Consider the following 26751-nt stretch of genomic DNA (forward strand, 5'->3'; position numbering starts at 1 on the left):
TCCCATCCACTACATAATGTACTGGTTGGGCACAGGAGTACATTCAGCCAGAGACTCATTCCACCGAGATGCAGCACTGAGCATCATAGGAAGTCATTCCTGCCATCAAACTTTACAACTCCTCTCTTGGAGGGTCAGACACTCTGAGCCAATAGGCTGGTCCTGGACTTATTCATAATTTACTGGCATAATTTACATATTACTATTTAACTATTTATGGTTCTATTACTATTTATTGTTTATGGAGCAAATGTAACGAAAACCAATTTCCCGCCAGGATTAATAAAGTATGATATGACTATAAATAGTCCCGTGATTAGGCTAGGGTTAAATCGGGGTTGCGGGCAACCACACCTCAAAGGGCCGAAAGGCCCGTTACGCGCTGTATCTCAATAAATAATGAATGAATCTGTTATGGACAGGGTGCAAGGCAAGTTTTTCCCTGTAGTATGTAATTGTGACAATAATAAACCATATCCGATTCCAAGATTGGGAATCTCCTGCTGAAGTTCCATGGGGATATTACAGGTGATCAAGACGCCGGAAAAGGTGGAATGAAACTATGATAAAATTCGAATTATCTGGCGAAGGGGCGTGGCTTGATCAGGCTAGGCAAATGAGGAGGGGCGGGGCTTAACGAGGCCGGGCGGGTGGAGGGGCGTGGCTTAATCAGGCTAGGCAAATGAGGAGGGGCGGGACCTGGCCTGGCCAGACAGAATCGTCCGGCAAGCACTGCGCGCGTTCCTGCCCTGATTGGTGCGCCGGTGATCACCTGATCCGACACTCGGACGCCGCAAGGGCATCAGTTATGGCGCGTTTGCTGCTATCGGGGCGGATGGCGCTGGGTCGGCAGCTGCGGAACTACGGCGACAGCAGCCAGGTAACCGCGGGGGGCCCCAAGGTCGGGGCAGGAGCCCTGGCTCACCTCCCTTGTCGTAACGCAATCACCTGGCGTGGGAGAGGGTGAAGCGGCGTGAAGGCCAGGGTAGTGGGTGAGAGGACGGCAGGGGTGGTGGGGAAGGGTCAGGAGGGTCGGCCTGAAGGGGAGGGTAGTAGGCGAGAGGACAACGGCGGTGGGGACGGTCGGCCTGAAAGGGTGGGGCGGAGGGAGGTGCCGCGGGAGCGGGGGGAATGTTGTTTGATGCAGGGGTGACTTGAAAAATCAAAGTGCACTCAGAGGGGCGAGGGGACGCTTCGTTAATGTGTAATTGTGTTATTTTTATTTAGCTGGGAGAACTGGGAAAAGGAGCCGGCAAGGGTGGTGGTGGTGGAGGAACCATTAGAGAAGCGGGAGGTGCTTTTGGTACCAGACAAGCTGCTTTAGAAGAGAAGTATTTCAAGTAAGTCTTTTGCAATCTTGTTCACGGGTTCTTGTCTATATTTGGGCCCTTCTGACTGGTTGTTATGGTATAATTGAGTATTTAATGGTTAAGTTTTTAATTCGAGTAACAAATTAGGAGCCCTTGAGTTGAAAGAAGCAATTACCTGAAATTTATAAACTCTACGGCAGGTAATTTAGTTGTCCGTAAGTGGTGTAAACATTGCTTGTGATAATCTTTGACTAATTCTGTACAGTCAATTTTGTTGTCATCCATCATTAAGGACTCCCATCACCTTGAATATGCCTTCTCATGGTTACAATCAGGGAGGAGGTACAGGAGCCTAAAGACTCACACTCAATGATTCAGGAACAGCTTCTCCTCTACCATCCAATTTCTGAATGGACATTAAACCCATGAACACTGCCTCACTACTTTTTTATTTTTGCAGTAAATGTAACTATTCAATATATGTACTTGCTGTAACTCAGTTTTTTTTTAGTTATGTGTTTATTGCATTGTCCTACTGCCACAAATACACAAACTTTACGACATATGGCAGTGATATTGAACCTGATTCTGACTCAGGTTCTTAGACTTGAAATGTGCAGGATTCCCTAAAGGTTAACTTGCAGGTTGAGTTGGTGATAAGGAAGCAAATGTAATGTCAGCATCCATTTCCAGAGGACTAGAATATCAAAGCAGGAACGTAATGCTGAGGCTTTAAAGTGCACAGTGCAAAGATATAAAATTGCTATAAATTATAAAATAGTACCAAAAGAAACTGTAATGAAGCAGTGTTCATGGACATCTGGTGGAAGGGAAGAAGGTGTGTCTAAGTCGTTGAGTATGGGTTTTTATATTGATGGTCCAAAGAGGTTTTGTTTTCGCATTCATTATACAGGTGTCTATGGGTAAAATGAACTTTGAAATGTGTTTTTCTCTGAAAGGTGGTTTGGTGTGTTTTCGTGCAGTGAAATTGTTGTAAGCCTGGCCATTCTAACTTGCTTTATAAATGCTGTTTATTGGGATACAGTGCAGAATAGGCCCTTTTGGCCCTTCGAGCCGCGCTGCCTAGTTTAATCCTAATCACAGGACAATTTACAGTGACCAATTAACCTATCAACAGTTACATCTTTGGACTGTGGGAGGAAACCGGAGCACCCGGAAGAAACCCACACAGTTATGGGGGAAGACATACAAACTCATTACAGATTTTGTACTATGAGAAAGGGAAAACTGTACTTTCACTGATCATTGAATGGTTTGGGTAATTACTAGTGTTGTCCTTGGTCATTCTTCCTCTGCACTTAATCAAGCTTGGCTTTCCTTGCATTTAAATTTTTTTTTTAAATCAGGATTTAACCCTTATTGGGACTGCCAACAGGGCATTCCTGAACAACAGGAATTCTGCAGATGCTGGAAATTCAAGCAACACACATCAAGGTTGCTGGTGAACGCAGCAGGCCAGGCAGCATCTCTAGGAAGAGGTACAGTCGACGTTTCAGGCTGAGACCCTTGGTCAGGACTTCGGTTAGTCCTGATGAAGGGTCTCTGCCTGAAACGTCGACTGCACCTCTTCCTAGAGATGCTGCCTGGCCTGCTGTGTTCACCAGCAACTTTGATGGGCATTCCTGATCTGGGTGGCAGAATTTATGGCGTGTTTGTGGATGATGCAAAGATAGGTGGAGGGGCAGGTAGTGCTGAGGAAGCAGAGAGGCTGCAGAAGGACTTCGACAGGTTCGAAGAATGAGTAGAGAAGCGGCAGATGGAATACAGTGTCAGGAAGTGTGTGGTCAAAGTGCAGATTCCCTAAAGGTTAACTCGGGTTGCATCAGTAGTAAGGAAGGCAAATGCAATGCCAGCATTCATTTCCAGAGGACTAGAAAATAAAAACAAGAATGTAATGCCAAGGCTTTAAGACATTGGTCAGACCACATTTCGACTATTATAGGCCGTTTTTGGCCCCTTATCCCAGAACTGATGTGCTGGGTTTGGAGAGGGTCCAAAGAAAGGTTGCAAGATTGATCCCAGCAATGATGGGGTTAATGTATGAGGAGCGTTTAGGAGAATGAGGGGGGTTCTCATTGAAATCTATCTAACATTGAAAGGCCTAGATAGAGTGGATGAGGTCATGTTTGCAATATTGAGAGTCTAGGCCCAGGAGACATCCCTTTAGAACAGATATGAGGAAGAATTTCTTTAGCCGTGTGGTGAATCTCTGGAATTCAGCTATGATGGCCAAGTCATTGGGTAGATTTAAAGTGGAGGTTGACAGGTAAGGGTGACAAAGCTTGTAGGTAGAAGGTAGGAGAATAGTTAAGAGGGAAATTAAATCAGTCATGATTGAATGGTAGAGTAGACTCAATGGGCCAAATGGTCTAATTCTGCTCCTGTGTCTTATGATCTTGTTCTTGAATTCCTGGTGCCCTTTCCTTTCTGTTCCGAACATCTACCATGCTATCCCACCCTTGTACTGAAACCAAGATGTATTTGCATTCTCTAATATCATAAATGTACTTATTCTCAATTTATACAATAAGTATGTTACTCATTAATTTTATCTACTTCCCTGTGGGTAATTTTGGCCTCAATTTATGCAATAGGTATGTTCCTCAATAATTTTATCTGCATCCCTGTGGGTAATTTTGGCCTCAGTGTTAAACAATGCTTCAAATTTTTACCTCATTGAAATATTTCTCTTTTGGCTTGGTCACCACCTACATTTTTAATAATGCAATTTGAGTAATATTGCTGCTGCACTGTCAGTTTAGGTATGATAAACATAGAAGAGTACAGCACAAAACAGGCTCTTCGGCCTATTTTGTCCCTGCCTTTTCTCATCGAACTGCACCAGGGCCATAGTCTTCCTCACCTCTGTCATCCATGCACTTATCCAAACTTCTCTTAATTTCACGTGCAAGCTGGCAGCTCATTCCACACTCCCACCACCCTTTTAGTGAAGAAATTTCCTGTCATGTTTCCCTTAAACTTTTCACCATTCACCCTTAACCCATGACCTCTAGTTGTCCTATTCAACTTCAGTGGCAAAATTACCCCTCATAATTTTGTATACCCCTGTAACCCCCTCACTGGGCTTGTATGCAAACTTGGCTGGCTGGGTCCTCTGCTTACAGCCATGTGACTCAGCAATGAGAAGACCACCTTTTATAACTATAGATATCTAGGGTGGGTAAGAGTTGGGGTTCAACCAAACAGGAACATCATGATCCAATTAAAGAAACCTCAATTTGAACATGCTGTGTAAATACTACCCATACAAGTATCAGTTGGCAAGAAATAACAGCTTGGATACCGCATTAAATTATAAAGAAAGTGTATTTACTAATTTTGGCTAATATCAAACAAGTATTGGGGAAAAAGATAATAGTTGGGCCCATTACAGTTAAACCAGTCCAATGTGCACATAGCCATTGGAGCTAGTCCCTTCCAAGACTCTGTATTTGGGGTATATTTCTTGTGTGCTGCACTCAGTCTCTGTGAAAGCCCCCACCACAATTTCAAACTCCCCTTGAAATCCATCTGTCTTTTGTATTGCCCTTACTCTTTGGAGCCATTCATCTGCACAAAGCACTTCTTACAATGGGGACTATTCAGCAGCATCTTCCCTTTTGTCCCGCTCCACGGCTCCCGCCAAAAGACCCCAAACCGCACTACCGTCCATCGCAAGACTTTCTCTGCGCTGCTCTCTAGAACTTTCTCCAGATCCCACCATCCTAATTGGCTAACAGCATTCCAAAGTTGAACAGGGCACACTGCGTTTGCAGAAAACTGCTAAAATGAAACGCCTTCTAAGGAATATAGTCTTAACTGATTCAATCTTTCCATATAATTCAGGTCCTCCTGACATAGCAACACCATTGTAAATTTTCTCTGTACTCATTCAGCCTTAATGATATCTTTCCTGTAAGTAGGTAACCAAAACTGCGCAAATACTCCAAATTAGGCCTCACCAATGTCTTGTACAATTTCAATGTATCTGTATTCAAATACATTTATATGATTATATATGTCTATTATATACCTATTATATACTATATCTCATTCCACCGAGATGCAGCACAGAGCGTCATAGGAAGTCATTCCTGCCTGTGGCCATCAAATTTTACAACTCCTCCCTTGGAGGGTCAGATACCCTGTGCCGATAGGCTGGTCCTGGACTTATTTCATAATTTACTGGCATAAATTACATACTACTATTTAACTATTTATGGTTCTATTACTATTTATTATTTATGTGCAACTGTAATGAAAACCAATTTCCCCCAGGATCAATAAAGTATGACTATGTTATATAAATGTATATACTTAAATGACAATAAGCTTGACTGGATTTATGAAGGCAAATGTACCAAGAGGTTTATTTATGACCCTGTCTACCTGTGACACCACTTTCAGTGAATTATAGACCTGAGTTCCCAGATACTTCTGTTTTGCAGCACTCCTCAGTGCCCCACCATTCTCTGTGTCAGACCTGTGTAGATTAACTTTCCTATGGATTTGCTATAAAATCTGAAACAATAGACAATATGTATGTAAGACCAGTTGAGCAGACTGGTTTTATGTGGGTCTCTATTCCGGTGTGTTTTGGTGTTGAAGACATGTCCCCATGTGATGAAGGCTGACTCAATGTTATTTTTCAGGGAAAAGGAAAGAGATCAGATTGAAAATCTGAGGAAGCATCATCTGGAGGAGATTCAACACCACGAACGTGAGATCCAACGCTTGCAGGATGAGGTTAAACGTCACAAGAGCAAGATCAAGAAACTGAGGCTTAATAATGACGTAGATGACTAGATGTTCTAATATTGTTTGGTTATCCATACATCGATCATGGGGGGGTCAATTAATCTTTATGTAATCATGTTTGGCTGCACCAACTACATATCAATAAAGATGCCATCTGAATAAATTGTACTTTGGGCTTGTATGGAACATGAGCTTGCTGATTTTTTTCCCTGTATATAAAATCAAAAGCCTTGATCACTGCAAATTCATAAATTTTTTTTTGAGATGCAGAATATGCCCCCTGGCCCTTTTGAGCCACGTAGCCCAGCGATCTCCCCCACCGATTTATCTGAGTCACAGGACAATTTACATTGACCAATTAACCTACCAGCTGGAAACCCATGCTGTCGCGGAGAAAATGTACAAGCTGCTTTCAGGCAGCAGTGGGAAGGGAATGTATTTTTGATTTCTTGAACACGATTTACATACAGTAACAAATGCATTTCCCCCGTTCTGTGTGCAAATTTATTTTGGCCTCAAGCAGGTACTGGTTGGAAAAAGACCCATCTGTGGTTTTCCATATCTTTTTATTCAAGGGGATCTTTTCTCATATACCAGGTTTCACTAGTAGAAATTGTTGCTGACCTGTGGGGAAGACACCATGGTCTACCCTCTCCCGTCCCCTCTGGTAAGATCATTTATTAGTATTTCTGGAATTAATGGTTGCTTAGTCCATGTGACTATGGGTATGGCCTTTGCTGGTAAAAGATAATCAACTCCATCTGTGTATGGTGCTGTTACAGAAGTATATAGCTGTACCAAAAGGTAAGCTGATGTATGGTTTTTCACATGGTTCAGTGGTTCCATTTAATATCAGAGCATGTATGTAGTGTACAACCTGAAATTCCTGCTCTTTGCAGACATCCACAAAACAAGAAAATACTAAAGAATGTGTTGTGTATGTGGCCTGGTTACACAATAATGCTATTAATAAAAACGCTGGACACGGGAGCTAAGTTTCATGGTTCTTTACTGGCAGAATCCAAACTCTGCACACACGTACAGATTAATACGTGCCTAGTAGCGCATTCAACGACGTGATACTAAAACATAAAGTAGTCCCTTATTATACTGTAGGCTATAAGGTACAGAATGAATGAGCGAAAACCATTAGAACCTGAAAGCCCCCCCTCCCACATACAAACAGCAAAGCATTAACTCACCCCCAATTTGGTCCAGCAGGAAGCACCACCCATCATGCAGACAATAGCAAAGCCCCCGAGGAGACTATGATCTACGTCCATCAAAAACTGCAGTCCATAACCCAGCACTTTTGACATGTCTTGAGAGAGACGTGTCGCCCCTTCCACAGTGAGAAGAGACCAACAGCTCTGTTTCAATGTTACAGATTGCAGTGTCACTTTTATTGAGAGTTTCTCTGACTTGAGAATTGGCAGCAAACTCTCACCTTTGAGAGGGACAGCAATATTGAAATGTACTGACTGTTCAGGTTTAATTAAATGAGTCTTAATTAAAACTTTAGTATTGATAGTTTTGCAGGATATACTCCTCAGACTTGGACTGTGGGCTTGGCTGGTAAGGACAGCATTAGAGCCTTGAGTTGAAGATCCTTGTGCAATGATTTAAGGAAAGAGCAAGTTTTGACCCAGTGATAAGACCATAAATTATAGGAGTGGAATTAGGCCATTTGAGTCTTCTCCACCATTTCATCACAGCAAATCCATTTCCCTCCCAGCCCCAATCTTCTGCCTTCTCCCCATGACCCTCCACGCCCCGACTAATCAAGAATATCAGCCGCTGGCTTCAATATACTCAATGACTTGGTCCCCACGGCCACCTATGGCAATAATTTCCACAGATTCGCCACTCTGTGACTAAAGAAATTCCTATTCATCTTTTCAAATGGATGTCCCTCTATTCTGAGGCCAAGTCCTCTGGTCTTGGACTCCCCCTCCATTTGAAACATCCTTTCCACATCCACTTTATCCAGGCCTTTCAATATTTGGTAGGTTTCAATGAGATATCCTTAATTCTTCTCAATTTATGTGAGTACAGGTCCAGATCCAGCAAACACACCTCAAACGATGAGCCTTTCAATCCCCGAATCATTTTTGTAAACCACCTTTGAACTCTCTCCAATGTCAGCACATCCTTTCTTACATAGTTCAAAACTGCTCAGAATGCTCCAAGTGAGGCCTCACCAGTGCCTTATGAAACCTCAACATTACATCCTGTTATATTCCAGTCCTCTTGAAATGAATGCTAATGTCGTATTTGCCTTCCCCACAACTGACCCAATCTGCAAAGTAACCTTCATGGAATCCTGCACGAGTATTCCCAAGTCCCTTTGCACATCAGATTTTTGAATTTTCTCTCCATTTTGAAAGTAGTCTACACTTTTATTTCTTCTCCCAAGGTGCATGACCATATACTTCCCAGCACTGTGTTCAGCTTTTGATCCAAAACTGCAAATACAGAAAGAAAAATAATATGAAATAAACAATAAATATTGAGAACAGGAGATGAAGAACACGTGCCCAAATTGATGATAGCCTTTTAAAAACTGCCGGTCTTCCATACAACCTTGCCCAGGCCAGTGCCCTGGAAACCTTCCAAGGCCCAAATCCATGGTCTCACGAGACTAACGGATGCCTATTACTATTTTAAAACCATGATAATTTTGAGTGGAGAATATCATTAATTAGTAAATTACTAATGAGACTGTAATAAATGAAGCACTTTAGAAAATCTGTTCAAAATTTATTATTAAGCTTTTTAAAAGAATTGAAAAATAATATTTCTAAATAGTCGTGTTATTGTAACCTTTTATTATCCAGATACTGATGTGTGCACCAGGTCTGTCAGAATTTCAAAACATATCATTCAGCATCCCATGTTCTTGCAACCATCAGGGATTCCCAACCTGGGGTTCATGGACCCCTCAGTTAATGATATGGGTCCATGGAATTCAAAAAGGCTGTGAACCCCCACTGGTATCAAGCCACTGTGAGATGTTTCCCATAAGACCATAAGATATAGGAGCAGAATTTGGCCATTTGACCCATCAATTCTGCTCTACCATTTCATCATGGCTGATCTATTCTTCCTCTCAGCCCCAGTCTCCAGCTTTTTCCCTGTATCCTTTCATGCCCTGACCAATCAAGAATCTATCAACCTCTGCCTTAAATATATGTAAAGACTTGGCTTCCACAGCCACCTGTGGCAGCAAATTCCACAGATTCACTGCTCTCTGGCTAAAGAAATTCATCCTCATCTCCGTTCTAAAAGGGAGACCACTCTATTCGGAGTCTGTGTCCTCTGGTCCTTGACATAGGAAGCATCCTCTCCACATTCATTCTATCAAGGCCTTTCAATATTCAATAGGTTTCAATTCTGAAACCATCCATCTGAATTCTAGTGAATACAGGCCCAGAGCCATCAAACACTCTTCATATGACAAGCTGTTCAAACCTGGAATCATTTCCCATGAAAACATCTCTCTGCTTTGGGTTTTCAAAACAATCATTAGCTGCTTTATTTGACAGTAAATATAGTCAATGGGTATCTTTTTATTGGGTGGGGTTTAAAGACTCAAGGGGCAACAATGCATGCCACAAGTCAACAAAATTTTTGCACGTGCCATAGGTTTGCCACTCCTGAATTAGATCAGCCATAATCTTGAATGACAGAGCAAACTCAAGAATTGAAGTAGCCTACTTCTGCACCTAATTCAAATGGCAAAGGACTTGTGGCAGAAGTTTTCTTATCTCATGTGTGGTGTGGGACAATGGACTTTGAAAAGAGTTGTTGCCTATTCCCAGTGATGCATCAGTGTAAATCAAATGCTCTGTTCAAAACGAGCCAAGGAACCAAAAGATCTGCTCTTGCAGCTGCCTTGCACTAACACCAGGTTGATAGAAACATAGAAACATAGAAAATAGGTGCAGGAGTAGGCCATTCGGCCCTTCGAGCCTGCACCGCCATTTATTATGATCATGGCTGATCATCCAACTCAGAACCCAGCCTTCCCTCCATACCCCCTGACCCCTGTAGCCACAAGGGCCATATCTAACTTCCTTTTAAACATAGCTAATGAACTGGCCTCAACAGTTTGCTGTGGCAGAGAATTCCACAGATTCACCACTCTCTGTGTGAAGAAGTTTTTCCTAACCTCGGTCCTAAAAGGCTTCCCCTCTATCCTCAAACTGTGACCCCTCGTTCTAGACCTCCCCAACATCGGGAACAATCTTCCCGCATCTAGCCTGTCCAATCCCTTTAGGATCTTATACGTTTCAATCAGATCCCCCCTCAATCTTCTAAATTCCAACGAGTACAAGCCCAGTTCATCCAGTCTTTCTTCATATGATAGTTCTGCAGTCTTTCCAGAATTCACACTGGCTCCCTGTTAGGAGTCTCCAGTCAAAGTGTGATGTGAGAGAGTTGAGAGGAAGCCCAGCAAAGACCTTGACTGCGATAGACTGTAAGAATATTCCCTCATAATTGTCGCAGGACTGTCAGTTTCCCTTTCATTTACACAAGCGAATGACGTCTTTAAATTCCTGTGGAATGGTCTCTTGTTGCCACAAGAGTTGGAAGAGCTGATGGAGCTTTTGTGTTGGCACTGTACCACCCTCCTTGTGGGCCTCAGCTGGTATTGCGTCTGACCCAGGTGCTTTGCCGCTAGGGAGCTGATGTATCTCTTTCTGGTTCGGCAGAACATCCATTGCTTCATTGACAGCTACTTCGTACAGGTGATCGACGGCTTCGTCAAAGGACGGTCCAGAACGCAGTTAAAGTGCTCAGCCCACCTATGAAGAATTTTCTCTTTATCCATGGTCGGTGTGCTCCCATCAGCACTAAGGAGAGGGGAAGATCCTGATGATATGGGGCCATAGACTTCCTTTAGTACAGTGTAGAAGTACTTTAAATCATACCTACCTGCATAGGCCTGGAGCTCGTCAGCCTTATTGCTCAGACAGGAATCCAGCATCTGGAGTAGTTTGTGTTGCACAGATCTTTGTATGTTATTGAAGGCATCCTTTTTTGAGATGGACTTAGGGTCAGTGAGGAAAGCTTTGTGGAGATGATATTTTTAAGAGGCGGGAGGAGAAGAAGGCGGCGCGACACAGCGCGCGCAGGACTAACTGAATGAAGAGCTAGTAACAGATGTGAAAGTGGGAGGGGGAGGGGGAGATCCGAAACGACAGGAGAAGACAGGAGGGGGAGGGATGGAGCCAAGAGCTGGACATGTTGATTGGCAAAAGGGATATGAGAGGATCATGGGACGGGAGGCCTAGGGAGAAGGAAAAGGGGGAGGGGGGGAAAAGCCCAGAGGATGGGCAAGGGGTATAGTGAGAGGGACAGAGGGAGAAAGAAGAGAGAGAGAAAAAGAATGTGTGTATAAAAATAAATAACAGATGGGGTACGAGGAGGAGGTGGGGCATTAGCGGAAGTTCGAGAAGTCAATATTCATGCCATCAGGTTGGAGGCTACCCAGACGGAATAAAAGGTGTTGTTCCTCCAACCTGAGTGTGGCTTCATCTTTATGGTAGAGGAGGCCGTGGATAGACATATCAGAATGGGAATGGGACATGGAATTAAAATGTGTGGCCACTGGGAGATCCTGCTTTATCCATTTTGGGAACAAGGGCAATACCTGAGTGCAGTTATTCATAGAACTTGTCCTTGACATCATCTGGGTTGGTCATGATTGGGGCGGGGGTAAGCGCTGACGATGGTGACATGCTTCCTACTACATGACAGGGGATGGGGAATTTCATGGTCATGAGCCGGTCATTCACACCCTTTGGAGGTCCAGCAGGCTTGCCAGCGATTTCCCTCTTCACGGCAAATCCAACCCCAACCTCAAGTCAGTCTTGATTCCCTCTTCCACTCCAAAACAACGTGTGTCCCACGCCCCTTTCTCAAAATTCGCCCTCTCCTGCAAGCCAGGTCTCACTGAGTCCGGGCTGTGATATCGATATTACATCGGGCGAGCTCGCTCCCTGTTAGAGCAGTTCTCCTCTGCGGTCTGTCATCATCGAGTCTGTCCAACAGCGTGCGCGCTCTCCACACACCGAGGGTGAGAGCAATAGTCCTTCATTTTCTCTTTGATGTATTTCGACCGCTGTGATGGGTCCTGCCAGCTGCGGTAAACCGGCCAGGGAAAGAATGGAGCAGGCAATGTTTGGGGCACTTTCCTAGTCCCTTCCTCATCTCGTGGAGGTGAGCAGTTCTGAAAAGGGCTAGTGAGCCGACGGCCACTGCTGCTCCATGTCAGAAAATAACGACCCTATAGCCTGAACCGCCCGTGTGTGGGTTTGCGGCCACGGCTGCCAGGGTAATTCAGAACTAATGAAGAGCCTCGGCCCAAAATGTTGACTGTTTACTCTTTCCCATAGATGGGGCCTGGCTGCTACGTTCCTCTGGCAATTTGTGTGTATTACTTTGATTTCCAGCACCTGCAGATTTTCTCTTGTCTGTCGGGATCTGTGGTGATTTAAAGATCACAATCAACCCAAGAATGAAAGTAGATCAATACCTTCTGCCCAGGATAGAGGATGTCTTTGCAAACCTTTCTGTAGGAAAACACTTTAGCAAAGTGGACTTAGCTGAGGTCTACTTGCAGATGGAGATGGAAGAAGAGTCCAAAGTGTTTCTCACCATAAACACTCACAAAGGGGATTATCGCGACAATATGCTTATTTTTCCAGTACCATCTACACCAGCACTCTTGCAGAAAGTTATGGATTAAGTGCTGTAAAGCTGCCCAGGCACTCAGTGTTACCTGGATGTCGTCATTATTACCAGTGAGGATGACAAAGAACATCTCCAAAATCTCAAGACACTGCTAAAAAGATTAGAAGATATGGGCTCAGAGCACAATGCAACAAGTGTGAATTGTTTAAACAAAGCATCACTTACCGTGGTCACACCATTGATGCGCAAGGATTACACAAGTATGCTGAGAAACTCCAAGCAGTGGTGGATGCCCCAAGGCCAAAGAATGTGTCACCGTTGTGGTCCATTTTAGGATGTGTCAATTACTATAACAGGTCCCTGCCAAACCTGGCTACTGTGCTCCACCCATGGAACTCATGACTGCAGATCAGCAAGAGATGCCAGTGGTCAAAGCAGAGTGAAGTTGCTTTCCAAAAGGTAAAGGAAATGGTGATGTCAGACACTGTACTCGCATATTGTGATCCACGTCGTCAAGTGAAGCCCGTCTGTGACACCTCGGTTACGGTATAAGCGCAGTCATGTCACAACCTATGAGTGATGGAAGTGAACACCCTATAGCCTTTGCATCATGGTCCCTTACCCCTGCAGAGAAAAGTTATGCACAGATTGACCAAGAGGCCTTGAGTCTGGTTTGAAGTGTAAAACATTTTAACCAGTACTTGTATGGCAGAGAGTTTACCCTTGTTACTAATCATCAACCACTGGAGACCATTTTCAATCCACAGAAGAGTGTTCCACTAACAGCAGCAGCATGAATGTAGAGATGGGCTCTGTTTCTTCAGGGACACAAATACAAGGTCAAGTTCAACAGGACAACTAATCATGAAAATACTGGTATGTTGTCCCTTTTACACTTGGAAAAGGAAAAAAAATTTTTAAATTGACGAAAAAAGATACACCTGTTCATCAAAGTTGCAGGTGAATGCAGCAGGCCAGGCAGCGTCTCTAGGAAGAGGTACAGTCAGCGTTCTGGGCCGAGACCATTCGTCAGGACTAACTGAAGGAAGAGCTAGTAAGAGATTTGAAAGTGGGAGGAGGAGGGGGAGATCCAAAATGATAGGAGAAGACAGGAGGAGGAGGGATGGAGCCAAGAGCTGGACATGTTGATTGGCAAAAGGGATATGAGAGGATCATGGGACGGGAGGCCCAGGGAGAAGGAAAAGGGGGAGGGGGGGAAAAGCCCAGAGGATGGGCAAGAGGTATAGCGAGAGGAACAGAGGGAGAAAAAGGAGAGAGAGAAAAAGAATGTGTGTATACAAATAAATAATGGATGGGGTACGAGGGGGAGGTGGGGCATTAGCGGAAGTTAGAGAAGTCGATGTTCAGTAAAGAAATTAACCCCAAGACTAAGGAATCCTCCACAACGATGAAATCGTTAAGCCTGGGTGGGACAATTTAAAATTTACCATGGTGGAGATGTTTGTGTATAATAGTTGTATTTTTCAGTATACTGTTTATGTGGTTCTGATGCATTCTCTATTGAGTTGAAATTGATAGCTAAGCAGGGAGGAGTGTTGTGTATTTAGTATTTTGGTAATAACTGAAATGGTTGTTGTGATGCGTCTAGTGTGGTGGTGTAGTGGGTAGTGCTTGTCGCTCTCATTTTCAGCTTCCACCACCGGCTAGTGGTCTTGTGAAAAGGAGAGCTGAATGTGTAAGTCTCTCCCTGCCGGTACATAGCCTGTCCAACAGCAAGCCTCATGTAGTGCCTCCTCGCTGGTGACACACGGAAACCGAGCTCCTTTCGGACTCAGGCTCAACTACAAAGGACGGGGAGGAGGTCTGGCCCCTGCAGATGTAGCATGCAGGCCCACATGCCCTGGTGCTCGTGAACCAGATCCCCAGCTATGGGTAAACAGCCCCACTGCCTTGTGGGCAGCCTCGGGAGAGACGAAGGCTACGGGAGTAAACCCAGACAGCAAGTCCGGAGTGGAGCCCCTGAGGCAACTGGACGTCATTGAACATCCTCCCGGCAGCTCCTGCAGCCAAGCTGGTGCCAAACGAATTGCTTCATAAGCTTTCCTTTGGACTACACTGGTGAGGCCAAGAGGGGGATCGTGACAACTGGCCATCTCAGGATCTCCATACCTCCCGCCCAGGCTTGTGACGATGGTCGTCACCCATTGTCCTTCGAGACAGACGGATGCCAACCAATATTTGAGTAATCTTATAAATATGCTGTTAAGTAAACATTCTAATTCGCTGCAGGTTACAAGTGAATTGCTACTATCTGATATACCTCGCTTAAAGTAAACACAAGGTTAGTCTCACATTTTGGACTCCCGTGCCTTCCTTGGCATTAGTTTAACGTTTTGAAGTAACAAAACATAACAAGTGTGTATTCAACAAGTTCTTTCTTGGGTTGCATCAGCCTGAATTTATTTCAACCTTGATAATTTAAATGCAAATACAATAAAGAGTGAGAAAACTTGGTTCCTCGAGAAAGGTAATGTGGAAAGATATAGTGAATTATACGAAGAATTACTGGTGGTGCGGACAGCCTGGCGCATCTGTAGCTGTGAACTTCCCATGATTCAGAGCATTTACAAGGACAGGTGTGAAAAAAGGGCCTGAAGGATCTTTGGGGACCTGAGTCAGCCCAACCACAAACTGTTCCAGCTGCTGCCATCCGGGAAACGGTACCGCAGCATAAAAGCCAGGACCAACAGGCTCCGGGACAGCTTCTTCCACCAGGCCATCAGACTGATGAACTCACGCTGATTTGAGTGTACTCTATATTATATTGATTGCTGTATTTATTATAAATTATTATAAATTACTATGATTGCACATAGCACGTTTAGATAGAGAAGTAACATAAAGATTTTTACTCCTCATGTATGTGAAGGATGTAAGTAATAAAGTCAGTTCAATTCATTTACTCCAATGTTTTATTTTGAAAGAATTTACAGGAGTGAAAGGGCTCAAACCCCTGGCATAATAAAGGCTGACATAACATTTGCCTTCCCAATTTCTATGCTGCACCTGCATTTTAACCTTCAGTAACATATTACCAAGGGCAACCAGGGCTTTTGCTAATTCGGAACATTACCCACTCTCCCTCCAGTTAAAATAAACATATCTATTTTATGCGGTAAAGTGGATGATCTTACTACCTTTTCAAAAATGCATTGCATCTGTCACGCTCTCTCATCCACTCACTAATTTGCCCACTTGTTCTTGAAGACCCTTTGCAAAGTAAGAGTGAAGTTTATTATAAAAGTACATGTATGTCACCAGAATCGGAATCTGAACCAGGTTTAATATCACCGGCATACGTCTGGAAATTTGTTAGCTTAGCGGCAGCAGTACAACACAATACATAATAGAGAAAGGGAAAAAAAATAAAGAAGTAAATCAATTACAGTAAGTATAGACATATACATTAAATAATTAAATTAAAAATAGTGCAAAAACAGAAATAATATTTTAAAAAGTGAGGTAGTGCGCTTGGGTTCAATGTCCATTTAGGAATCGTTTGGCAGAGGGGAGGAAGCTGTTCCTGAATTGTTGAGTGTGCGCCTTCAGGCTTCTGTACCTCCTTCCTGATGAAACGAGGGCATGACCTGGGTGATGGGGGTCCTTAATAACGGACACCGCCTTTCTGAGGCAGCGCTCCTCAAAGATGCATTAGATACTACAGAGGCTAGTACCCAAGATAGAGCTGACTAATTTTACAACTTCCTGTAGCTTCTTTCAATCCTCTCTGCAGTAGCCCCTCAACACCACCCACCATACCAGACGGTGATGCAGCCTGTCGGAATGCTCTCCACGGTGCATCTGTAGAAATTTTCTTCGAGTGCTTTAGGTGACAAACCAAATCTCCTCAAATTCCTAACGAAATATAGTCGCTGCCTTGTCTTCTTTATAACTGCGTCGATGTGTTTGGACCAGGTTAGATCCTCAGAGATCTTGACATGCAGGAACTTGAAATTGCTCACTCTGGCCACTTCTGATTCCCCCCCCCCCCCCCCGTGAGGATTGGTTTGTGTTCCCTTGTTTTACCCTTCCTGGAGTCCACAATCAGCTCTTTCATTTTACTGACATTGAATGCACGGTTGTTGCTGTGACACCACTCAACTAGCTGCAATATCTCACTTGTGTACGCCCTCTCATCACCATCTGAGATTCTGCCAACAATGGTTGTATCCTCAGCAGATTTATAGATGTAATTGAGCTATGCCTAGCCACACAGTCATGGGTATAGAGAGAGTAGAGCACTGGGCTAAGCACACAGCCCTGAGGTGCACCAGTGTTGATTGTCAGTGAGGAGATATTATTACCGGTCCGCACAGATTATAGTCTTTGGTTAGGAAGCAGAGGATCCAGTTGCAGCGGGAGGTACAGAGACCCGGGTTCTGTAGTTTATCAGTCAGGATTGTGGGAATGATGGTGTTAAAGGCTGAGCTATAGTCAATGAATGGCATTCTAACAGGGGTGTTTACATTGTCCGGGTGATTTAAGGCCGTGTGAAGCGCCATTGAGATTGCGTCTGCCGTAGATCTATTGTGGTGGTAGGCAAATGGAAGTGAGTCCAGGTCCTTGCTTGGGTTAATTCTAGCCATGACCAGGTATTTCATCAGTGCAGATGTGAGTGCTACCGGACAATAGTCATTAAGGCAGCTCACACTGAGAGGTTGAAAATGTGCTTGAATACTCCCGCTGGTCGGCACAAGTTTTCTGAGCCTTAACAGGTGCTCCTTCGGGGCCTGCAGCCTTGCAAGGATTCACCCTCCTGAAAGACAGCCTGACCTCGGCGTCCGAGACCGAGGTCACAGGGTCAGTGAGGGCAGCAGGGATCGTCAGGGCTGCGGTTATGCAACGCTGAAGTTCATTTTCTTGCAGGCATACTCAGCAAATCTATTGAACAGGTATTATAACAGGTTCAGTGAAAGATCAGAATGCAGAACACACTGTGCAAATGCAGTATAAATAAATAGCAATAAATAACAAGAACATGAGATAACTAGATCCTTAAAGTGAGATCATTGGTTGTGGGACATTTCAATGCTGGGGGCGAGTGAGTGTAGTTATCTAACATCTTTGCCAGAAATCAACCACGGAGAGTTAGCGCAGATGCCGATTAAAATAAAATCAGGTCGCGGTATTTCCACGGGTGGAACCTCGAGTTGTTGTGGACCGCAACGCAAAATGATCTCTGCCGGTGACAGGGAAATAATTGGAGTTTGCTCTAAAAAGATTTGACCCCGACGTGATTTGAACACGCAGCCTTCTGATCTGGAGTCAGACGCGCTACCGTTGCGCCACGAGGTCCTGCTTCTGGTGCATGTAGTTGTGCTAATCAGCTGACGACCGCTATGTTGTAATGTTGCATTGGTCTAGGCTGCTCTTCCTCTGAGCAAAGTGCCAATCAACTGGGGTGGTGACGTCACGGAAAGGGGAGACCGGGGGTGCGGCTGGGTGACGTCATGGGGAGGCGGAGCGAGAGGCGAGCCCCGTGTGCTGTGCAGGAACGTAAGCGGGAGGCGGAGCCTCCGTCCGCAGCGGAGTGACATCATCGGGAGGCGGAGCCGCCTGGCCCCTGTCTTTAGGCGGGGAGACCCCGTGCCTCTTCCTTTCGGCGGCCATGGCGGACGGCTTCAATAAGGTGCTGGTCCTGCGCGGCGGGTTACTCGTTCCTTTCCACTTTTCCGCTCCCTCCGTCTCCACCTTCATCCCGCCCCGCTTCGTAGCAGCGGCCTCAGACGATGCTTGCTGCCGGGTGGCCAGGCCAGACTAGGCTGTGCCCCCCAGGCTCCGGGCTCGGCCGCGTTCAGGCCCGAAGCCCACAGGTGGGCCTCCGGCAGCGTCTGATCGCACCGCCATGGGCGGCCGCTCTTGAGGTCCCGCTTTTGCTCGGGATTTAATTTGTGGGCAGCGTTGGCTATTCGGCCCCTCGCTTTTCTCCCATCATCCGGCGAGATGATGACTAGGCCCGGCGCCGGGTGAGTTTCCCTTCCCACCCTCTCTTCCAACCCCCACCCCCACTTGGCGTGTAGTATAACCGTGCGGTTTGCAGCCAGATAGTATTCCCGGCCTCGGGGCCCTCGGGTTGCGGGCGGCGGAAACACTGCTGCTTAACGGGGGGAGGTCTGGATTCTCCTCCCTAGGACTCAGCCCGCCTGGCAACACGCGGTAGCTCCTTCCCTGTTGGGGCCAGGTGGTCAGAGGAATGGGATGGGTGAATCAGTGCTACTTTTCAGGATCGGGCTTAATATCACCGGCATATGTAGTGAAATTAATCATCTTTGTGGCAGCAGTACAATGCAATATTTAATATTAGCCAAAAACTGAATTGCAGTACACATGCGTATATTTAAAATACGTATTCAAAGATTGAAAGCACATTTACTATCAAATGTGCTTTGAGTACATTTATATGTGTGTGTATATATATTTAGTTCAATTAGATATGTAGGGTAAATATGTTAAAAAAAAGTAGTGAGGTAGTGTTCACGGGTTCATTGTCCATTCAGAAAATGGCTGGCAGAGGGGCAGAAGCTGTTACTGAATCGTTGAGTGTGTCTTCAGATTCCTGTACCTCCTTCCTACTGGTAACAATGCAAAGAGGGTGCCCTTTTGACCCATTGTCCTGTACTGCTACTTTTCAGCCATTCAATTTAAAATGCACTTCACAGTAATTCTTAGTTTGGTGTTGCTAGGGGTGTTTTCCTTACACTTGTTTCTTTGTTTCCATGCAGGTCCTCCTCCTCGATGGCCGAGGCCATCTCCTTGGTCGCTTGGCTGCCATTGTGGCCAAACAGCTCTTACTAGGTACTTGATCGCTTAAAGCTATGTGGTTACTTTGTGCGGCATTTCATCTACTTATGTCTATGGGGAATTATTTCATTCTGAATGTTTCAATGAGAATACCTTCTGAGATGTATTTCCATTGTAATTGTTATGGGGGTAATAAGTTTTAACATTAGAAAATAAGGCCATTAGATGTAGGAGCAGAATTGGGCCATTTGTCCCATCATATCTGCTCCACCATTTCATCATGCCTGATACTTTCCTTAGTCCCAATCTCATACCTCTCCCTGTAGCTCTTCATGCCTTGGCTAATCAAGGATCTATCACTCTGCATTTATTATATCCAATAACTTGGCCTCCATAGCTGTCAGCGGCAAAGAATTCCACTCCCTGGCTAAGAAATTCCTCATCTTCATACTAAAAAGGTGCCCCTGTACTCTGAGGCTGTTTCCTCTGGTCTTGCGTTCCTCCACCGTAGGAAATTTCATCTCCACATCTACTCTATCGAGGCCTCTCAACGTTTGGTGGTTTTTCAAAGCCATCAAATGCTCCTCATCAATCCTGGAATCATTTTCATGAACCTCCTTTGAGCCCTCTCCAAAGATCCGTGCTTTCATATTTGCATGGGAGGGGTCTTTGGGTTCTAACCATTGACTTTTTCATTCTCTGGGGCTCTCCTCTTTTTGTGGATGTTTGCAAAGAAAAGGAGTTTCAGGGTGTATACTGTATAGATTTCTTTGACATTAAATGTACATATTGAAACATCCCATCTTTTTCTCTCAAGGCCATAAAGTGGTCGTGGTGAGATGTGAAGGGATCAACATTTCTGGCAACTTTTACCGAAACAAGCGTAAGTTTATCTGCCTCCTCATCCCGAAGCTTACAAAACTGTTAGAATAAAGTATAAAGACTGTTTGTCAGTGATGAATTATTGTTCGAGTTTCATGACAATGAGAATATCTCACATGCACTACCATCTGAGACGCAGTCAACTCAAATAGTTAAATTTGTAGTCATATCCAAATTATGTAGGATTATAAACAAATTCAAATTTGTAGTGAAGCACTAAATAGTGTTTAATTCTTTATCCATTTAAATAATATTGGAGGTAATAAAGATTTTTGTGTAAATAAGTGTTGGATTTCTGCAGTTATGCAGCTAATTCTCTTTTTGTGTAGTTAAATATCTTGCTTTTTTGCGCAAGAGGATGAATACTAATCCTTCTCGTGGCCCATATCACTTCAGAGCACCAAGTCGGATCTTCTGGAGGACAGTAAGAGGTAAGACTGCAAACGTCAGCAATCATTGTACATTCCTGTCTGTATTGGTACCACTGTAATTTTTTGTAGTCTTCCAGGGTGCAGTCTCATTTAAACCCAACAATGATAGCATAGAATTGGAATGGGGCACTTATGTTATTTTAGAACTTTGGCTTGATATATCAGTTTGATGTAATTAGAGCTCCAAGTTCTGACTGAGCACTAAAATGTGATAATGGCAAATGGTGCAAGCAGAGATAAGAGCTACTCGTCTGAAACTGCAGGCTTAGTTTTTAATGTTATTCTTAATGAGCATTGGGAGCCAGGCAGAAACTACTGGAATGCACTTCGCCTACCCATTACCTTAGTCAACTCAGATCCACAAAACTGGTATGAAAGCAACTCCACACACAGGGTTTGCTTAAAATGGCCAATTAATGATATCCATGTGTAACACTTGCTTTGTCTAGTGACATGATCTCGGGGGTGGCGCCCCCTACCCGGCCAAACTTTAGCACTCTTGTTTGGGTGGATGCTGCGTGTTGTGTCCCCTGAACCCTAAAATAACATTCAGTTCACAATGTGCAGTTGAGATTTTATATTTAAGTATGGGGTTAGTGGAGAAACAAAAGAAAAGGCGCTAATAATCTCTCAAACATGTCCAGTCCACAAAATTTGGAGCTCATGGATTCCCTTTGGCTGATCCTCCTCCGCTGGTCGTCGACCCCTGGGCTCCCGCCCCGAGCCCAGGCCCAGCGGGTCCGGCAACCGTCTCCTCAAGCCACGTCTTCTCTCTTCATCCTCCTCGCATCTTCTCCCCCAGGACCGCGCAAACTAACAGCTTTCACACAAAGAATAACATCTATCCCAATTGGTTAGCAAATGAATACAAGTCCCGTTATCACAAATTATAACCCGAATATGCTGCTATAGAGAACCACTGCCTCAGCAGTTAACAGTACAGAGAAGCCATTTTATTCACCTTAGCAGTAACATAAAAGAAGAAACCCTTACACATGCAAGCTGTAGATTGTAGAATCTGGCTGCTTTTTTTAGATTGTCATTACCATAATCTATGGTAAATCTGCATGTGTAGACATCCTAATTGTATTTTAGTGCTAGTGAATGCTTTGCTACTGATTCATGGTATATGGGACATTGTTTGGAAGCAGTGTATTATGGATGAAGGTCCGAATGGAGAAGGGGAGCCTTGATGTGAAGGTGGTCGTTTATGGGATTAGCTGGTAGGCAGAGTCACGGATCAATAACACCTAAAAGATGGTTTGGATAGGTATATGAATAGGAAAGCTTTAGAGTCGGGATTCCCAACTTGGGGTCCATAGACCTCTCGGTTAACGGTAAGGGTCCATGGCATAAAAAGGTTGGGAACCCCTGCTCTGGAGGAAGATGGTCCAAATAGTCATGTTCAGAATGGACAAATTTAGCTGGAGGTTTGACATCCTTATCTTTAGGGATTTACTGGTACTTTCTAGTCTGGTACTGTTGGAAGAGTGACTTGTGTAATTGGTTCTTGGTCTATCTTGATCCAGAGTTTCAATTCTGTTGTAATATATTCTTGTGTGGTGTGATATCAAGCAGTGGGTGTAAGGCACATGCAGCATGGCAGAATAGAGCTTTATTTAATAAACAGTGCCCTTTCATTTCTTTAGAAAATGGCTGTACTCTTTATCAGATTCGAGGAATGTTTAGTTTTGATATTAGAACACTATTGTATATCAGTATTTCTGTCCACACTGGAACATGGAGAACTTTTTTCTGGGAGGTCTTGGTGGAATAATGGGCTGTTGCTTTCTGATTCTACATTGAGTACAAACTGACATGTTAATTTCTGGTGATTTAAGGCATGTTGCCACACAAGACCAAGCGAGGTCAAGCTGCCTTGGACAGACTGAAGGTCTTTGATGGGATTCCACCTCCATATGACAAGGTGACTGAATATGATGATGTTGAATACTTTTTGCCTGGCCTCTGTCGCTGATGAATTATTATACCTACATTGTTTGATGTTTAAAATGAGAACAAACTATACTGAGACTGGGTGGGGTGGGATGATCAATTTTGTCCTTTCCTCTTGCTCTATTTAATGGGCAGAATTTGTTTTTAGAGGAAGCGCATGGTTGTACCAGCAGCCCTGAAGATTGTACGTCTGAAACCAACTCGCAAGGTAATACTAAATATTGTTTTGTGTGATTTCTAAATGTTTCTGGCTATGTCCGTTCTCTACCAGAAGAGATCCTCTGAGTTGCGGGGGGGTAGTTTTCGGTAATTCCTGCAAATGTCATGGTTCTGTGCTACTCTATCATGACATGCATTTTGTCAGCTTGTCAGGCTTGTTCACAGTTTAAGATCCCTGTGAACTTATTTTCAGACACTCTCCACTTTTAATTACTCTTAGCAAGGTGCTATGAACTCTCAGTTCCCCAGATTAAACCGTTTGCCAGGTTTTTCTCCCAGGCACTGTCTGTCAGTATCCCATTGTAGAGCCATAATTGGAATTTTATTGGGCATTTAGCAGGTTTTTTCTAGTTTGGTGCTAGGAAGTCTGATAATCTGGTAGGAAGATGTCCCACAATTCAGAGGTTCACAATTTGTGATATTTTTTTCCTCTATTACACTGGACTCTACGTGTATAGCTAGGGATCTGCATTTATCTTTCAAGAGCTTTGTCTTCATTCTTGCTTTACATACTGTATGACACTACCATGGTTGATAATCTATGCTGATACCAAGATACTAAATAGTGATGAACAGCCTTAAACAGTTGACTGTGCAATGTGTCCCTTTAATTTTTTGTTTCGTTGTCAAAAACTAAAATTGGATCCATTGCTACTATCCTAATCATGGAGTGAAGTTCTGACAATCACCATCAACGTTACATAATGATTGGAGTAAAAGTGCTGGCCATTTTTTTGAGATTTGAGTGGGCATTGGATAGTTCACCTGCAGCAATTATTTTAATCAGGCCAAGTAGTCTTAAGATGTATTTTGCAGTCGTGTGAAAAATGGACTCATTATCTCCTTGCAGTTTGCTGTTCTTGGTCGCCTCGCTCATGAAGTTGGTTGGAAATACCAGGCAGTCACAGCTACTCTTGAAGAGAAGCGAAAAGAAAAGGCCAAGCTTTACTACGAGAAAAAGAAGAAAACTTTGGTGAGTGATATTTTTCTGTTCCTCTATACGATTATCGTTTGAAGTAGTTTGTCAACCTCCCCCTCCAACCAACAGACCTTTATCTTTCTCAATACGATGCTGGAGTTCCTCTGACATTGTGCATGTTGCTTTGGATTTCCAGCATCTGCAGATCTTCTTGTGTTTTATCTCTCCTGCCTGTACATGGAAATCTGAGTTGATGGTGGGTGCTAGTGTAAGGATGTTGAGTATTGGGTTGGCTTTTACATTTAGTGCATTCATGGGAAAATTTGTGCATAGCTGAAGGAGGAGCTTTCAAGGTCTTGTTCTAATGAATAATAATTTAATAATTTTAATTCTTTTTGGGCACCAACTTTTTTTGCTGATGACTGCTTTGTAAATTCTGTTGGCAGAAACTGAAGAGATTGGCTGAGAAGAACGTTGAAAGTAAAATCGCCAAGTACACTGAAGTCCTGAGACAACATGGTGTCCTTGTTTAATATATTTGCTATGGCATTGACAATAAATGTATTTTAAAAAAGATAATTATTCTGGTTTCATTTAGTATCTTACCAAAACTTATTTTGTGACTGTTAACTCGTTCATCTTAATAAATGAAATTAATCTAATGGAAAGGAGAGAGGGAGACTGTAAAGGAACCTATATCCTAAGAAATATAATTTCTACAAGAAATATGAAACTTCTATAGTTCTACAATGCAGAGCATTCTGACAGGCTGCATCACTGTCTGGTATGGGGGGGGGGCTACTGCACAGGACTAAAAGAAGCTGCATAGGGTTGTAATTCTAGTCAGCTCCATCTTGGGTACCAGCCTACAAAATACCCAGGACATCTTCAGGGAGCAGTGTCTCAGAAAAGCTGCGTCCATTATTAAGGACCTCCAGCACCCAAGGCATGCCCTTTTACCATCAGGTAGGAGGTACAGAAGCCTGAAGGCACACACTCAGCGATTCAGGAACAGCTTCTTCCCCTCTGCCATCTGGTTCCTAAATGGACATTGAACCCTTGGACACTACCTCACTTTTTATATACAGTGTTTCTGTTTTGCATGTTTTTAATCTCAATATACATACTGTAATTGTTTTTTTCATTCTAGATTATGTGTTGCCTTGAATTGTTGCTGTTAAGTTAACATTTCATGTCACGTGCTGGTGATAATTCTGATTCTGAAATCCTTAATGCAAGAGGAATTATAAAGCAGTATTTGAACTTGGCATCAAATTCAGAGTGAACGTTGCTTTTTCTTGCTGTTTGTGCATCTTTGGATGTTCCAAACTTTACTATTATATGCATAATCTGAAGCATCTCAAATTGGGTTGCAGCTCCATAAAAACATATGGTAGAACTGGCTAATCTTGGGTCCATTTTTCCAAATGTAGGAGGATCTGCAATGGAAAATAAAAATTTTAAATGTATTGACTACCAGTGGTGGCCAATTCTTGATCAGAATTTTCCTCAAGCTCTGTGTGCATTTAATGAACAGACCAGTTTCAATATGTTGCCGTTTGGCCCTTCCACCTCCAATGTATATCCCTAAGGATATCACACTTAAATTTTGTAGCACATTCCAATATATAATTTTCTACCATGTCTAAACTTTGCCATATGGTTTTCAATACAAGTAATTCTTGTAGGTAATTTGCTATGGAGTGTAAACAATTTTTAACTTGACCATGCCACTGCCAAATTGTAGCAATGAAGTTTTTGTAATAAGTTAATGATGTTCCAGTTTTAATGCTTTAACTTCTTGGATTTGTCACTGCTTAATTGCCTGCTCATTTTTCCCAAATTACTGGGTGCACTCTCTGGAATGTTGATGCTCCCAGTACCAATCCTCACTGTACTGGGAACTGAAAATTGTTAAATTGGGATTGGTGAAATTAAAGGGGTAGAAAACATTTTGAGGATTATGCATTGATCCTCAAGGTAGGGGATGAAATTTAACTAGAAAGTAGAAAGGCATCTATTGATAGAATTTGAATGACTCCATATAATTTGGCCAAACCACCTGATAGTGTAGTGGCACCCACAGCCGGACTTCGAGGCTAGTGTTCTTGGATTCGAATCTCACTGGCTCCTTGCATGCTTTCCATCTGTGCTGGGTTCAGTACCAAGCTAGCAATTTAGCCTAGTTAAAAACAGCAAAGACTTCATGTTGGACTTTCTGTTCAAAGGCATTTGTGTTTCCGTACCAGGTTTTCATGCAACCAGTCATTATACTCTATGCACATCTATAGAATTCGATAGTTTTAGATGTCATACCAAATCTCTGCAAATTCCTAAGGAAGTAGAGGAACTACTGTGCTTTCTTTGCAATTTCACTTACGTGCTGGGTCCAAGACAGGTCCTCTGAAATAGTAACACCCGTGGACATCTGGTTTCCCTCTACTGAAGTCCATAATCCAGTCGACATTGGTCTTGCTGACATTGATTGAAAGGTTATTTTGACACTACTAAGCCAACTTTTCAATCTCCCTCCTTTATGCTGATTCATCACCACCTTTAGCTTGTCCCACAACAGTGGGGTCAACAGCAAACAATATGGCATTGGAGCTGGGTTTAGCCACCCAGTCAGAGGTGTAAAGTGAGTAGAGCAGGGGGCTAAGCACACAGCCTTGTGGTGTGACGGAGATTTTGTGTAAAATGGAGAGTGGAGTTGTAGAAAGAAATTAGCATCCAAAAATTGTATGAAATGAAAATTGACTAAATTGGAGAACTTCTGAAATGGGTTGAAAGTAGG

General features: G+C 43.6%; 2 protein-coding genes and 3 non-coding genes across 5 annotated transcripts; 4 read left to right on the top strand and 1 right to left on the bottom strand.

Annotated features, from left to right (window-relative positions):
- Positions 1 to 724: 724 nt before the first annotated feature.
- On the top strand, positions 725 to 7079 carry atp5if1b (ATP synthase inhibitory factor subunit 1b). Its single transcript, XM_063035531.1, has 3 exons — positions 725 to 880; positions 1228 to 1340; positions 5984 to 7079. The coding sequence occupies exons 1-3, from the start codon at positions 809 to 811 to the stop codon at positions 6135 to 6137; spliced, it is 339 nt and encodes a 112-aa protein (XP_062891601.1). The 5' UTR covers positions 725 to 808; the 3' UTR covers positions 6138 to 7079.
- Positions 7080 to 18032: 10953 nt separating this feature from the next.
- On the bottom strand, positions 18033 to 18104 carry trnaw-cca (transfer RNA tryptophan (anticodon CCA)). Its single transcript has one exon. It is a non-coding gene; the product is annotated as a tRNA-Trp (tRNA).
- Positions 18105 to 18356: 252 nt separating this feature from the next.
- On the top strand, positions 18357 to 24536 carry rpl13a (ribosomal protein L13a). The gene is made up of 8 exons (XM_063034839.1): positions 18357 to 18438; positions 19532 to 19604; positions 20368 to 20433; positions 20762 to 20863; positions 22705 to 22790; positions 22968 to 23027; positions 23889 to 24011; positions 24404 to 24536. Exons 1-8 carry the CDS (start codon positions 18418 to 18420, stop codon positions 24488 to 24490), a joined length of 618 nt encoding a protein of 205 aa, XP_062890909.1. The 5' UTR covers positions 18357 to 18417; the 3' UTR covers positions 24491 to 24536.
- Positions 20497 to 20570, top strand: LOC134339188 (small nucleolar RNA Z195/SNORD33/SNORD32 family). The gene has a single exon (XR_010016363.1). It is a non-coding gene; the product is annotated as a small nucleolar RNA Z195/SNORD33/SNORD32 family (small nucleolar RNA).
- Positions 22830 to 22902, top strand: LOC134339189 (small nucleolar RNA SNORD34). Its single transcript, XR_010016364.1, has one exon. It is a non-coding gene; the product is annotated as a small nucleolar RNA SNORD34 (small nucleolar RNA).
- Positions 24537 to 26751: the final 2215 nt, after the last annotated feature.

The sequence above is a fragment of the Mobula hypostoma genome, chromosome 28 (assembly GCF_963921235.1).
Source record: "Mobula hypostoma chromosome 28, sMobHyp1.1, whole genome shotgun sequence".
In the NCBI taxonomy this organism is placed as follows: domain Eukaryota; kingdom Metazoa; phylum Chordata; class Chondrichthyes; order Myliobatiformes; family Myliobatidae; genus Mobula; species Mobula hypostoma.